The sequence below is a fragment of the Ambystoma mexicanum genome, chromosome 6q (assembly GCF_040938575.1).
Source record: "Ambystoma mexicanum isolate Mex_15411 chromosome 6q, UKY_AmexF1_1, whole genome shotgun sequence".
NCBI classification, from domain to species: Eukaryota; Metazoa; Chordata; class Amphibia; order Caudata; family Ambystomatidae; genus Ambystoma; species Ambystoma mexicanum.
In genome coordinates this window covers 1,653,988,622-1,654,004,531 of record NC_090937.1, presented here as the reverse complement: position 1 = coordinate 1,654,004,531, position 15,910 = coordinate 1,653,988,622, and the positions used below count along the sequence as shown (strand labels likewise).

Below are 15,910 nucleotides of genomic sequence, written 5' to 3'. Positions count from 1 at the left end.
TATTTACCATTATTGATTTTCCTGAGCACAAAGTGCATTATTGTGATAAGTGTACATAACCCTTGAATATTAATTATATAAAGACTGTGTTTTCAGTAATACAGTGTGTGGACATTCCTTTGTGGGGGCTTGGGGATACACTGTACTTAAGAACCAGCCTGCATCACCTCCTGAGAAGCTAGGCCTTGATTGCTCGTCCATCGTTACCATATTAGAGAATCTTGGCTGGGGTCCTCTGTGCCTCTCCTCTACCATATAGAGAGCGGAAGTACAGACCCCCCCACCGGTCTTTACAAGCTGGTGGCAGCGGTGGGATGCTTATGGTTTTAAGACTCAGTGTATAACCGTGCCACTTACAAAATATCTGCACTTTATTAGATTAAGGTTTGGGTGTGTACCAAATAGCTGCATTACAGGCAATGGAGTCCATTGCGAATGGTAAATTGACTCGGATGAGCTTAGAGGCTCTCCAGAGTGCTTGTGAAGCCAGGGAGTTAGACTTTGTGGATAAGTCTAGGGCTGAGCTGATAGCTGCCCTGGTGGATTACCAGACTGATGGTGAAACCCTTGATGAAGGGGGAGATGCAACCAGTGAGGACTCTGCCCCTGGGGTTGTCGCTGAATCTGTTTCTGGGAATGCCACCCTTCCTGCTGCCTCTGTTCCAAACCCCAGCAATTCCATGGAACTTGAGTTATTAAGGATGAAATTGGCCTTTGAATATCGCAAGTTGGAAATAGAAGCTGAGCTTAAGAAAGAGGAGCTGGCACAGCAAGTGGAACTCAAGAATAGGGATCTTGCGCTCAAAGACAAGGACACTGAATGTCAGAGAATCCAGCTAGAGAAAGCTAGAGTGGAGACTTCAGCTAAAACCAGTGAGAGTGTCAGGTCCCCAGCCACCAAGTTTATGAAAGACTTGGTTGGTGTGTTTTTGGAGGGTTCAGATATCCTCCAATGGATTGAAGCGTTTGAAATGGCTTGTGCAATTCATGATGTGGATAAAAGAGATTGGGCTAAGTGTTTGTTAAGCAGAGTGACTCAAACTGGATATGACTGTATTCTGAAGCTGAGTGTGGAAGAAAGGGGTCAGTATGAGTGTATGAAGTCTGCTTTAATTGCCAAGTTTGGCAAGACACCTACCCAATATCTTAAAAGGTTCAGGGATTTTAAGAAAAGAGAGAATATGTCTTGGGTTGACTAGGTGAGTGCTGCACACATGAACATGATGGGGTGGATTGATGGTTACAAGGTGAAAACTTTTGCTGAATTATCCCACCTGTTGTTTTTTGAACATTTTTCTGAAGCCTGTTCACCCGAGCTGCGTCAGTATGTGGCTGACCAGAACATTTTGGACCCCTTTAAGCTGGCTAGGATGGCTGACAAGTGGGTCTCCCACCGGGTGTCCCCTAAGGACTCCAGTGGGAAGGACAAGGACAAAGAAAAGGGGACCTCTCAGAAAGCTGAGGAGTCCCAAAAGCCATCACAGTCGGGTAAACCAAAACCTTCCTCTCCTAAGACCCAAAAACCTAGTGGGGATAAGTTATCTGTGGGTGGGAATAAGAGTAGTGGTCCACCTGCTGCAAAGCAGGCTCCCAGTGGTTCCAGTACCGTACCTCGCACTCCTAGCACTTGTTGGGATTGTGGGGCTCTGGACCACAGAAGGGGTGACTCCAAGTGTAAAGGTAAGGCACTTGGAGTACAGGCTGTCAGCCTGAGCTACCCTTACCCCATGCCTGAGGTGGAGGCCACTGTCCTCCCCTCCTCTACAGGAATCACCTTTGGTGCTCCCGTAGAGATTTCCTTAGTGTCCCTTGGGGCCTGACACCAGTATGCAGAAGTACTGGCGACTATCCCGCAGAACACCCGTAGGTTTTTGAGAAGTGTCCTCTTGAATGGCCAGCCTTCTACTGGCTTGAGAGACACTGGGGCAAGCATGACAGTGGTGGACAGGACCCTGCCCAAGCCAGAGGACTATGTAGGTGCTCCTCTGCGAACCACCAGGTTAGCTGGTGGGCCTCCCAAATTATCACCTGAAGCCTTAGTCACACTCATGATTGGAGACAAGACAGCAAAGCTTCCTGTCCTGGTTCAGGACAATGTCCCTGCTAACATTCTGTTAGGAAATGATCTAGTAGAGTTGGGGTTGATCTCGGATGGTCTTCCCATGACTGCGGCTGCGGTCACTAGGTCACAGGTGACACCGGGTCTGGCTGTGAGTCAGGTACCCGAGCCAAAGGCGAGGCCTAAGGCAAGAAGAAGGCGGAAGACCAAGAAGGCCACCTCTGTGGAGGGAGCACCTTCTCTTCCTGCTGCACCCATTGGGATCCATGCTCCGGACGGGCTGGGTCCAGTGGAAAACCCAAACTCAACTCCGTTGGGAGAAGAGGCAGAAGACTCTCCTGTGGGAGAGGTTCTCAACCTGGAGGATCATCCCGACCTTCAATGCTTGTTAGCTGAAGGGGGACCCTCCCGGGCAGACTTCTGTAAGGGACAGAGAGAGTGCCACTCTCTCGAGGGTCTGAGGAAACAGGCCCTGTCCCAGGCACAAGGTGAAGTGCCTAGGACCTTCAAGATTTATTGGGAGGGTGAGCTCCTTGTTAGTGAGCCCACTAAGCCTGAACCTGGTGCCCTCAAGAGGTTGGTGGTACCCCAGGTTTACAGGCCCTTCCTGCTGCAGTTGGCACATGAGGTGCCCTTGGCTGGTCATCTTGGTACCAAGAAGACTAAGCAGCGACTCTCTGCCCACTTCTACTGGCCCCGGATGGGAGTAGAAGTGGAGTCCCACTGCAGGACCTGCCCAACTTGTCAGTTGTCTGGCAAGACTGGAGGCAGGGTCATTGCCCCACTGCAGCCATTGCCAGTGGTTGGCACACCGTTCGAGAGGGTGGGCATCGACATTGTCGGTCCCCTGGACCCTCCCACTTCCGGTGGACCTCGGTTCATCCTGGTCTTGGTTGATCATGCCACCAGGTACCCTGAGGCTATACCCCTTCGGACTATTACTGCCAAGGTGGTTGCCAGGGCTCTCCTGGGCATTTTTACCCGTGTTGGATTCCCCAAGGAGGTTGTCTCTGACAGAGGATCCAACTTCATGTCTAGTTACATGAAGACCATGTGGAAAGAGTGCGGGGTAACCTACAAGTTCTCCACCTCTTACCACCCCCAGACCAATGGTCTGGTTGAGAGATTTAACAAAACTCTCAAGGGCATGCTAGGTGCTTTGGAAGAGCCCCTAAGGAGGAAATGGGATCTCCTCCTGCCATGCCTGCTGTTTGCTTACAGAGAGGTACCTCAAGAGGGTGTTGGTTTCAGCCCCTTTGAGTTACTCTTTGGACATCCCGTGAGGGGGCCCCTCGCCTTGATCAGAGAAGGCTTGGAAGCCACCCCTCCCGGTCCCACCAAGCAAGTGGGGGACTATGTGTTAGGCCTCAGGCGGAGGATGACACAAATGATGGGTCAGGCAACAGCAAATCTCAAGGCCAGCCAGGAATTGAATAAGTACTGGCATGACCTTAAAGCTTCGCAAGTGGATTGGACTCCGGGGCAGGAAATCCTTGTGATGGAGCCTACAAAGCCTAGAGCTTTGGCCGATAAATGGACTGGACCCTTCCGGATAATCTCCAAGATGGGCGAAGTCAATTATCTGGTTGACATGGGTGCCTCTGGGGTAGCCCCTCAGGTATTCCATGTCAACAGGCTCAAGCCTTTCCACAGGCGAGCAGAGGTCTCATGTCTCTTGCTAGCTTCAGGGCAAGAAGAGGATGAGAGTGAGCCCCTTCCTGATTTGCTGCATAGCAACCCTCAGGATGGCTCAGTGGAGGGAGTGCGTCTCTCTCCAGATTTGACAACAGAGCAGCAGAGGGCCTGCAGGGCTTTGCTCCAGCAGTATGCCTCTCTGTTTTCACTGACACCGGGCCTTACACCGTGGTGTAAGCACGAAATCGACACTGGTGACAGTGTGCCTGTCAAAAGCAGGTGCTACCGTATGTCAGATACCGTCAAGAACCACATCCAGGCTGAGGTCGCCAAGATGTTGGATCTGGGTGTTATTGAACCCTCAACCAGTCCCTGGTCCAGTCCAGTGGTCCTTGTCCCCAAGGCAAGTTCCCAGGCGGGTACCAAGGATTGGAGGTTCTGTGTGGACTACCGAGGAGTCAATGCCGTCACCAAAACTGACGCGCACCCATTGCCCAGGGCTGATGAGCTCGTGGACACCATAGGTGCTGCCAAATTTGTGAGCACCTTTGACCTTACCTCAGGCTATTGGCAAATAGCTCTGACGGACCATGCCAAGGAAAAGACGGCTTTCTCAACACCTGAGGGACTCTACCAGTTTAGGGTCATGCCTTTTGGGTTGAAGAATGCCCCTGCCACCTTCCAGAGATTGGTCAACCATGCGCTCAGTGGGCTGGAAGCCTTTTGTGTGGCTTACTTAGACGACATTGCCGTCTACAGTTCCACCTGGGAAGAGCATTTGACACATCTGGATAAGGTGTTGCAGGCCTTGAAAAGGGCTAACCTCACTATCAAGGCCACCAAGTGCCAGATAGCTCAGGGGAAAGTTACCTATCTTGGTCATGAGGTAGGAGGGGGTCAAATCCAACCTCTCTCCAGTAAGGTACAGGACGTACAGACCTGGGAGACTCCCACTACTCAAACCCAGGTGAGAGCCTTTTTGGGCCTCACTGGGTACTATCGCAATTTCATGGCAGACTATGGAACCATAGCTGCACCCCTGACAGCTCTAACTTCGCCCAAACAGCCTAGGAAGGTTAATTGGACCGAAGACTGTCAGAGGGCCTTTGAGGGCTTGAAAGAAAGTCTGTGTAGGGCACCTGTGTTGTGTGCGCCTGACTACAGCCGACCCTTTATCGTCCAGACGGATGCCTGCGACACCGGAATTGGAGCTGTCTTGTCCCAGTTAGATGACAAAGGGAAAGAACATCCTATCATATTCATCAGTAGACAACTCAAGGGTAGAGAACTTAAGTGGGCTACTGTTGAAAAGGAGTGTTTTAGCATAGTTTGGAGCCTTAGGCGTTTTAGGCCCTACCTTACGGGGTCCACCTTCAAGGTCCAAACAGATCATAAGCCCCTGAAGTGGCCTATGCAGATGAAGGGTGAGAATCCGAAATTGCTCAGGTGGTCCATTAGCCTGCAAGGGCTAGACTTCACCATAGAGCACAGACCAGGGAAGAGTCACGATAATGCAGATGCCCTTTCCAGAAGGTATGTTGACCGTCTGGATGAGGGTGTCTATCCCGTGGGAGATTAGGCACCCTCCACCTCAATCTGGGGGGGGCGACTGTGATGCTGGAAATGCATCAGAGGGACAGGGCCTCTGAATCCTTGTCCTTTACTGTTTTTTATCGTGTGTTCTGTCGTGTTTTCTGCCCAGGAGTCCATGTGGGACTCCTGGCAGTGCAGCTCTCCTTTGGTTTGGTGAACAGACCCATGGGATACCCTTATGGCACCCATGGGTAGGGGTACAACCCTGTGCCCCTAGTGTATGTTTTTGGGCACCTGTGGGTAGCCCACAGAGCAGGGTATGGGCTGGTGGCAGCTCCATGCTGAAATTGACAGGTGCTCTGGGTGTCCTCCATTTTGGGATACCCAGGCCCTGCCATTGGAATCAGTTGATTCCTGATGGAAAACAAGATGGCCCCTGTGGCCTCTTGCTTTCTATTGCCTCTTACCTTGTTTTCCCAAAGTCCTGGGAAGCCCTGACTCTGTCCCTTCCCCCTGACTGGCTGTTGGGTGGAAGTTCCATATATGGTGTTGTTGTGAAGGCCCAGCTAGACTGACTGGAGCCTTCCCATTCACTGTATGTTGTGGGTACCTCCTGTGGGTGGGACCTGGGTGAAGGGAGTGGGTGACCAATATACACTCCTTGTTGTGGTTGTCTGGTTTCTGGCATGTGAGACAAAGACTGAGACAACCCTGCCCGAAACTGGCCTGAATGCAGTGTGTAGTGTTGAATGGCTGGGTACTTGTCCCAATCCACATTCCTTGTTGTGAGTGTCTGAAAGGGAGGAGTGTGGCCTGAATGCACTGTGTGCCTGATTGGCTGACTGACTGCATGAATGCCCTTCTGTGTGATTGGCTGCTGTGTGTGTGCCAGCAGTGTGGATGAGAGACAGAATAGTATATCTGGGGACCTCTCACCACTGGAAATTGTTCAGAGTTCAGAAGCGTTCAGAAGCTGAGTCTCCACTCAAGAGTAACTGGAACTGCTGACCCTCGACGCCCAGCTGGAAGAAGAAGACTTGCTGCTGCATTTGCTTCGACCGATCCGAAGGCTGCCGTGTTCGTCGAGGACTGACCCGAGAGAGGACCTGGAAAGGCGCCCTCTTCCCGTGCTCCGAGGGACCATCGAGCACCGCTGAATCTTCACCGAAGCTCCCTGGACGCCAGACCATCGAAAGGTTGCTGACCGGAGAAGGGGACTGCCGAGGAGACCGAAGTAAAGCACCCGGACCTCGACGCTGTCGAAGTCCATTGCCGTCGACCAGGGTTCGCAGGTCTGTGTAACCGCTGGAGGCCCGTCGAAGTTGTGTTGCCCAGCCGTGGGAACCACTTGACGCCGTGCCGCCGACGACCGGAGCCGTCCGCTCCTTGCCTAAGAACATTTGAATCGAAGGACTCCCTCGTCCGCACCGTCGACCGCTTTATCCTGCCGGAGAAAGTCGAGGACGACCAACGCGCCGAGGAGAATCCGCCGGTGGGTTTCCCGCCACCTCACGACCCCAAAGACTCGAGCGACTCGACGCCCTTGCTGGGCCACCGTCATTCACAATCTTTGCGGTCCAGAACTAGTGTCGCCGAGGTGCCCCGCACGCCTCTTCCTCGCAGGATGCCGACGTCTCGACGCCGACGAGCACCGCTCGGATCGAAGCCTGCCGCCTCATCGACGCCGTTCTACCCTGTTTGTTGTCGGACGTTCGACGCCCCGTGTCTCCCGCTTGAAAGGGAAGGCATTCAAGAAGGGCCGTCGATTCCCCGACACCGAACACCGAGTTCCTCGACGCTTCTCGACGCCTCTCGACGATCCGTGACTCCTGCTTTAAAGGGGGTCACTCTAGAAGGATCGGTCGACGCCTCTTCGAAGAACTCGACTCCACCAGGTACATTGGGGGGGTAAAAACATTGTAGGAGAGAATAAGACTATTGAACAATATATGGACTGGGCTTGTGTTATATCTCTTTATTTTACAGGTTGCCCAGGTGGGGGGATCTCCACACAGAACTGTGTCCAGTAGCAAGGGCCAGTCTTCTGCCTATTGTTTCAACCCTCTGGTATCTCTCCTCTCTATTGCTGGTTTCCTTCTTATTGATCTGCGTGCCATTTCTACAGTATTATGAATGCACTGTTATGAGGTCTAATATTAGTGGTACCACTTTAGAATTGTAGATATTTACCATTATTGGTTTTCCTGAGCACAAAGTGCGTTGTTGTGATAAGTGTACATAACCCTTGAATATTAATTATATAAAGACTGTGTTTTCAGTAATACAGTGTGTGGACATTCCTTTGTGGGGGCTTGGGGATACACTGTACTTAAGAACCAGCCTGCATCACCTCCTGAGAAGCTAGGCCTTGATTGCTCGTCCATCGCTACTGTAATAGAGAATCTTGGCTGGGGTCCTCTGTGCCTCTCCTCTACCATATAGAGAGCGGAAGTACAGACCCCCCCACCGGTCTTGACAATTATTTTCCATCTCAAAGTGACAGGCTCGTCCCTGCGGATGCTATGACTTATGACACGTGTGCTATCTCTTTGTAACAAAATGCAAATGTGCCTAATTGGCATACTGAAAATGACTGCACACACATTTATGGGTGGAATAGTGAATCCCACTGATTTAAAAAAATGCCTTTTTCCAATACAAAAAATTAAATGGCATCTGCAGTTGTGGCTGTCGCTAACTGAGCATCTCGAGTCTTCAGTTCTTTAGCTGTTGTTCAGGGCTAATCTTCAGGACCCAGAGGCGTGGCAGTGATAAGGTCTTTGAATTTTGGTTTTTCATGGCTTTATCAGTTCCTGGGTCTGTACGTTTTTCAGATTTACCTTCGTTTTTTCCAGCTATTTCTTGTTCTGCCTTTGTGAGGGCTTGGGAGATCAGATCAGGGAAACAGATTGGCTGATTCCCTGATCCATCAAACCTTATATGAAGCCCTCCCTACACAGATGCAACCCATAAGAGCAGTTTTAGGATTTACAGTCTGGTCCAGTTACCTTTATGGCCCTATCCTCCACCAGTTCATCACCATGATAAAGCATGGGATCTGTTTTCACATCCTCATTTTGGGGGAGGTGGCGTGGGCAGAACTCGGATGTCCGAGTTTGGTTTTGATTCCCTTTTAATGTAGTCCCATGCGCACTTCCAGCTTTTAAAACGTGCATTTTCCTGTTCCCCCCTCGAGTTTACGTTTTCCACCAAACACAGCAGCATAAAATGCAAATGAGTTTTTCTTTCTTGCAACTGCTGTTCTCTTTCTCCTCGGGTTAAGCAGTTCCCCATTTTAACAAATGTTGCAGGTTTTTTTCTGGTACTTGATCTTCATGTTCGGCCTTGTCAGTTAGGTTTGAATTGAGTGACTGCCAAACATTTCACATGTGTTTTCGTGTTGGTTTCCTAAATTCTGGGCACAGGCTGCAGCTTCCTGTGTTTCTAAAATGATGCCTTGCTGTGCATGTTTTCTTATGCATTAGATTTCCCTACGGAACTGACCTTTCAGAGCTTCCGTTTCCACTGTCTTTATTTCACGGGTGCCCCAGGAGCATTGTGCCACACCTTTCCAGGAGGAGAGTTTAGCACAGTCCATGAGGTGTCTGGTGATTTTATTTTTATTTATTTTTTTCCGAGGGCTTTGATATTTTTCCCATCTTGCCCAGATAATTCGTATCCCTTTGAAAAAGTGTATTTTACAGTATGTGCTTGAAAGAAATTGGGTAAAAAGCAATACAATCTGTTTGTTGGGGAACACATGGCAATATTCTATAAATACCAGGTTCCCCACGGTACACAAGAGCACTATGACCAAAGACTTGGTTACTTCCCAATTTCTAGTAGACCTCGGAAAAAACCACCAGGACGCACTTGTGAAGACTAACTCCAGTTCATTGTTTACCAATTTAGCTTCTAAATGTTTCTTGTGATTTCATGAGGGTTACTCTAAAAAGAACATGATTTTAATGTGACATTTACAGAGGGTAACCCTGGCAGGATTTACTGCTGAATAAGTGCCTTGCATCCATGTTTGTGTATGGGCACACCTGTGTTCATTTATAGGGAATTTGAACCAACCGTTATGTTTGCTTTTTCTGTTCCCTTGTCTCTATAGTAAGGTCTGCCAATCATTAGGCAGATGTTTTTCAAAAACTAAAAAATACTAAGGGAAACTACACCCAAGCTGACTGAACACTAACTAAATAAATATGTTAACAGTCACTGTATATGTGTTTTCTTGCTCTCACTTTTTAGGCATGAATATACAGCTGCTTTGATACTTGGCTTGTCAAATGGTACAATCTTTGCATTAGAAATGAATGCAGAGGTATATAAAATGTTGGTGTGGTAGGACGCCACCCTTATGTTTCAATAATTCACAGCTCACAAGTCCTGCTACTCTTTGAGCAGTCCCTTTTGTTACTCTGTTCAGAGAAAAGCCATGAGACCTGTCTCAAAGATGTATAACTGCATTGCCCTATGACAAATTTGCATGCTGCCAGTATCCAACAATGTATGGAAGGTTTGGCACTGTAAAACTGATTTATATTCTCCCTCTGCCCGGTGTATGCCAGCACTTTCCCCTAAATAGACATTTTAGAGTACCTGCCTGTGTTGTATCGTGTAAGCTAGCGTTGCCACTGTAATTTCCCTTGCGCCAGTCGCCCTGCTATTTATACACTTTTGCATTTATATAACGCTACAAACCCTCAGGCATATGAGCGCTGCTTACCCACGGTGTGTGGTGCTATCTCGCACACATCCATCCACATAGGCATGGTGTAAGTGTGCAGCGAGAGGCTAAGATTTCCCAGGGCCAACTTGAGTCCTCCGAAAAAGATCGAGGAAAACACTGTTGTACAAGTGCAGTCGTAGGGAAGTAGAAAACATGGGCACATCATGGCAAAGTGTTAATTTGGAACTTGGACCGGTCTTTTTTTTTAAAAAAAACACAGACCTCCTTTCTACCAACGGATGCTGTGTAATGGGACTTTGAGCAGAACTATATGGATGCAAGCCTTTTCTCCGACCAGCAAAGCTTATTTTCTGTTGGGAGACCTCCAGCACATTGAGATCCACAATTTACTGCTGCGGCTTTTTGGGTTTCATATGGCATTGACTTGGCGGTCCAACACACTCCCTGAATGTCTGACAGTTGAAATTATTTAATCCAACCAATATTCTGGGGCTCGATAGCCAAACTCCATCATTTTATGGGGATTGAATCTTCTGGAAGAATATGATTCCACTTTCTAGACTCTCCAACTGGCATGAACATTTGTTACGATTCATATTCAAGAAGCTAGAAGGGGTCCATGAGATTACTTGTGAAATGGACATTTAAAAAAAATGTGTAGACCTGAACCACTACCCCAATCTAGCTCTTCCACCAAGTTAGTCAGTGTGATTTCGTTTTTTTTTTAAATGTATTTTTTTTTAAATGTTGTTTATTTCCAGCTATGGCTGCTTTCATCGACTTGCACTGTGTCACTTCGGGCCCCTAATACGGCATATGTGGTGATTAGCACCAAGGCTAGGGCAAGTTTCCTTAAAGCTATCGGCTCTTTTGCCTATCCCCTGATGTGAGCGCTTTGTTTCTCTTGTAGGTGGTGCTGGAGGGAAGGGCGTCTGGGGGGCTCCCGGAGTCGTGTACGGTTATCAGGAGCCTGATGCCCAGGACCCCAACTATGATGAATTTGCCCAGGTAAGATGCGTCCTGGTGTTGAAGGCAGGGCTGCGATTCTGGTGTAGGGACAAGTGGAAGTCGCTCAGTCTGTTTTGAGTCACATGTTTTGAGCCAGGGAGAGTTGGGTTTGTTACATTTATACTTTTGGAAGGAATAAAAGGAGGCTACAAATTGACCATCTTTAAACCTTTGAGTTGCCTCGTTTCTCTCCTCCGCGTAGGAAGGGGTAAGCTTCTCTGAAAAGTACAGTTTTTGTACCACCCTCTGAGTGATCTACAACCACCAACCATATGCGGGGGCTAGCACTCTTCAGAGTGACCAGGTTTAACTCGCACGGGTATATGGCTGACACAAAGATACTGTGTAATAGTTGGGGGAGATCCCATTAATGGGAACGCCACCTTCAGGGATTAGAAGAAGCGCAAGAAAAGAACAAGGAAGGTGGCGACCCTGTCTCTTAATGCCACAATCAGGTGAACCATGTACCTATTGTCGGAAGACGGAGCAACTAAAACACCAGGCGAAGGCCTGTGTGTATAGGAATGGCAAACAGCCTATGAAGGAATACATCACAAATCAAAAACGACCACTACGTAATAACAAGACCAAATTAATTTTTAATTTCACTAAAAAACTATATAACATTTCTTTGTTAAAAAAGAAGACATCTTCACACAAAATGTAAAAGTAATTCAGTAGAACCAGACAAAGTCTGATATAACACATTAGAAGTTGTGGTGGGGTTAGTACGTGAGTATTGTCTTGTGGACACTGACTGTTCAAAATCAAGCACAAAACAATAGAGCACTTCTTTATCAAAAAAGCTCTATCAAAAGAAAAACCTATCAGACATGTTAGGTTTATCTTGTGATGGTCGACAAATGTAGCCGTCTTCAGGACACGAAGAAGAAGAAAATTACAAGAAACTTGATTGTGTCGAGTACTTCTTCTTGGCCGTACTGTTTTGTAAATGAAACCTTCTAGGAGTAGAAGGTACATGTCAAGTGGATGTCCGACATTTCAAGATGAACGTTCTCTGCATTTGTTGAGAAAAGCATGTTCGTTTGGTTGAGATGTAACCTTGATGTATTGCGAGCCGTATAAGCAGGGGTGGACTGGAATTGTCCCTTGATTATACCCGCGAGGCTGAGCAGTACAACCGATCTCGCGAGATCGGTTGTACTGCTCAGCCTACTCCATGTAATGCATAACCACAATAGCTGAGGTTCAGCACAACATTTCCTCATAACAATTTAAGCAGATAGTTTTTGATCAATTGGATCACAAGAACACCTGGGTTTTGCTGCACTCTCCATAGCGAACACTTGATATCCAATAGGATCTCTTCACCATTAACTGCCTAGTGGGTTTAATTTATAAAACGGCCAAGAAGAAGTACTCAACACAATCAAGTTTCTTGTAGTTTTCTTCTTCTTCCTGTCCTGAAGACAGCTACATTTGCATCAACAGACAATTTTGTGTATTGCCCGATTCTTTTTGTTGCCATTAGCCGATTCATATGTCGACCACCACAAGATAAACCTAACATGTCTGGTTTTGCTTTTGATAGAGCTTTTTTGTTTAAGAAGTGCTCTATTGTTTTGTGTTTGATTTTGAACAGTCAGTGTCCACAAGACAATACTCACGTACTAACCCCACCACAACTTCTAATGTGTTATATCAGACTTTGTCTGGTTCTACTGAATTACTTTTGCGTTTACTTTTACATTTTGTGTGAAGATTTCTTCTTTTTTAACAAATGTTATATAGTTTTTTAGTGAAATTAAAAATTAATTTGGTCTTGTTATTACGTAGTGGTCGTTTTTGATTTGTGATGTATTCCTTCATAGGCTGTTTGCCATTCCTATACACACAGGCCTTCGCCTGGTGTTTTAGTTGCTCCGTCTTCCGACAATAGGTACATGGTTCACCTGATTGTGGCATTAAGAGACAGTGTCACCACCTTCCTTGTTCTTTTCTGACACAAAGATGCACCATCTGTCCATACACATTTCTAGAAAATACACTACACTGATATACAGAAAAAATGTATACTCTAAGTCACACATACATCTCTATAATAAGTACTTAAAGTATAATGCACACTGTTAAAGATACCAAGCATAGTATTTTCACAGATGGCATAAATGATCGCCAGAATCACAAGGATGATTGATTCAATGAGAGTTTCCTCCTTCTGCCTTCCCTCTTCAGCCCCCCCACCCCCGCACATGCACTCGTAATCTTTCCTAACCAACCCCATGGTGCTTCCCGACTAAAGATCGGTATTCTCTACGTCCTAAAGGCAGATGCCTTTGCTGCCTTAATTCCTCCAGGATTTTTAAAGGTTCCTTAATCTAAAAGGTCCCAGATGTTGGGCGGGATGATTTCAGATTGTGCCTGTATCAGACAGTATGTCTCATCTCTCCCACTCTTTCAGTTCCCTCACTGATCTTACTATTTGCTCTCTTCCCTATTCTACACCTTCTCGCCCACACTCTCCTCTCCACTTCTGCTCTTCCTAGGTCTCTGCCTCCTTCACTCCTGCTCTTTCACCCCTCCTTCCTGTCCCTCTGTTCTTCTCACACTTTCCTCCTCTCTGCACTCCCTCTCTCTCTACTCCCTCTGCACTCCCACGCTCCCTGCAGCACATAGTCCATTTGCGCCCGCCCGCCCCCACATTCAACCCTGCCTTTTTCACAAATGGTCCGCTTTGTATTTTCTCTGGTCTGGCACTCTTGCTGCTTCATTTGGTGTATGTTGCGGTAATTGACAATCTTGATTAAAGTGTTTGGTTCATTGTGAGTCACTGTAGTTTCCTGCATCTGTGTGGCATTGTGGAACTTGTGGTCTTGAATCAAGATGAAGAGAACTCTGGCCTGCAACCAGTTCACACTGTATTTATTAAACGTTAATGGTGCCACTCGAGGCACATACATGGGTTCAGGGACTGGGGCCCTCTCAACACCCTCACCCAACCTCTGAGGAAGGGCTGGCTTCAGCATATGTCCTGGTAGGCCTCCTCCAGGCCGGGTGGGTGTCCATCCCTGATGGGGTCAACTACCTGACCCGGTCACGCTAAACAGCTGTCTAAATGTGGGCCCACTACCACAGGTAAGCACCACACACAAATAAACAGGAAGTGGATAGAACCACAGAAAAACAAAATCCAACAAGATGGTATAGTCCCTTAGGGGCTTGCAGTGTCCTAAAGACACAACCCACGCCCGTTCTATGTGGGAGGGTTCAGACCAGGGGTTGGGCCTTTTTGAGATGGCTTTTCAGAATCAACCATTTGAACCAATTCCGAGTGGCCACCCTATTCCAATGAACAAGGAAAGACTCTAAGGTCGAGCCAAACTCTTATCTGGGTGGTGTCAATGGTTTCACTGCCTCAAAGGAAAAACTAGTGAAATTGTCAGCTAGTCTGAAACTTCTAAAAAAAAAAAAAAAAAAAAAAATCTCACTGCCTTGTCCAAAAACCTACTTGTGTCCATAACACTAATTATCTTAAATAAGTGTGCATGGGTGTTATTTTGTTAAAATAGTGCTCTTGGTGTTTCCAATCAAGCGAAAAGGTCCCTGTTTCATTGGTATTAAAGTGATGCAAAAATATGTTCCAAAATATAAGATGTCAGAGGTAGGGTTGTGCTCCTTACCCCTAAACTTCTTATCCCAAGGTCTTGAATAACTCATGAGGAACTGTTTCTTGACTTCAGTTCTCATGTCCTATCGGCTTGGTTTGCTCGACTACCAAGAATAGGTCTTCTTTCATTGGCAACCAGGTTCTTGGCCCTCTTTATCAGTCTCTCTATTGGATGCAGGTACCAGACTCACAATAATTTGTGTGGCTTGGTTCACTCTCCTGCCAAGCAAGTATTCCGTCTTGGACTCTTCTTCTTATAGAGTCCCAGAGGTATACAGTGTTTATATTGAAAATTATATAGTGAAAAACATTTATCTAATATTTTATATCGAACACCTTTATATTGAATGCAGAGATGGGGTTAAATATTTTTGGGAAACGTTTTGGGTGGATTCTTTAGGGGTTGGAAATGAGGTTTCCCCCAAAACATTTAAATACAAAGTGCATTCACTGTAAAGCTTTTCGCCTTAAAAGTTTCAATATATAATCCTTCTCTATATATTACCTCGATATAAAGAAATGTAACCGGTCCCAGACCCTCTTTGCTTAAAACTGGACGTAAGTCCCAGACACACATTGGTGTTGTATCTTCTTTGTTCACTCTCCTGTCAAGTATACAACTGTCTCCTGCTCACTTTAGGGTTCCAGACCCTTTTGGGTGCAGCTTCCCCGGATCTCACAGCTCCCGGGTAACCTGCTTGCCTGTCTTCGTCCTTCTCGCTGGTACTGCAGGTACCCTGACAGCTGTATCCATTCTGGTGCCTCCAGCAGCATTCGGGCGTCCAGCGGGGCTGCAGTAGCTCGGCAGACTGAAGCTTCCTTCCAGCGGCACGCACTGACTCCTCTGTACTTCAGAGTCGTGCGCCTCACTTCAGCTGCTTCCATGCACGGCTCCTACTATTCCTCTTTGGGGGACGGCTCCCTCCTTCTCGCGTCTCTCTGCTGTTCGGATTGACCTTTAACTGCACTCCTGTTCCTGCGGCTGTCCGATGGACTGCTTATGGCCAATCTCTGGCCTCTGAAAACTAGACTGCTCGTTCTGCTCTTGCAAGTGATCTTGGCACTCGTAGGCATCTTCTTTGTCAGTGTTAGTTTCAGAGCTATATTCAGGATCGCTTGTTTCAGTCTAGTTTTCAGTGTTGTCGTCCAAATTAGGTGGACTGACTTGACAACAAAATATATTGGCTCTGTCTAAGAATGGGGAAGAAGGATTTAAAGTTGCGGTTGGAGGTAATGGAGCGTGTGTATACCGCGTGCTCTGGTGATGGTAGTTCCCAATCCCATAGGGAGATTCCTTCCCCATGTGATCCTCCCTCGGTACACCACCCCCAGGGGGACTATTGTACTG

The 15,910-nt window shown here is 47.4% G+C and overlaps 1 protein-coding gene across 2 annotated transcripts in view; it reads left to right on the top strand.

Moving 5' to 3' along the window:
- LOC138516989 (programmed cell death protein 4-like) overlaps positions 1 to 15,910 on the top strand; it is a 141,515-nt gene that overhangs the window by 43,049 nt on the left and 82,556 nt on the right. For both annotated transcript variants that reach the window (XM_069632482.1, XM_069632483.1), the window contains exon 4: positions 10,837 to 10,934. In XM_069632482.1, coding sequence (XP_069488583.1) covers positions 10,837 to 10,934 — 98 coding nt within the window. The remainder of the gene's footprint in view (positions 1 to 10,836; positions 10,935 to 15,910) is intronic.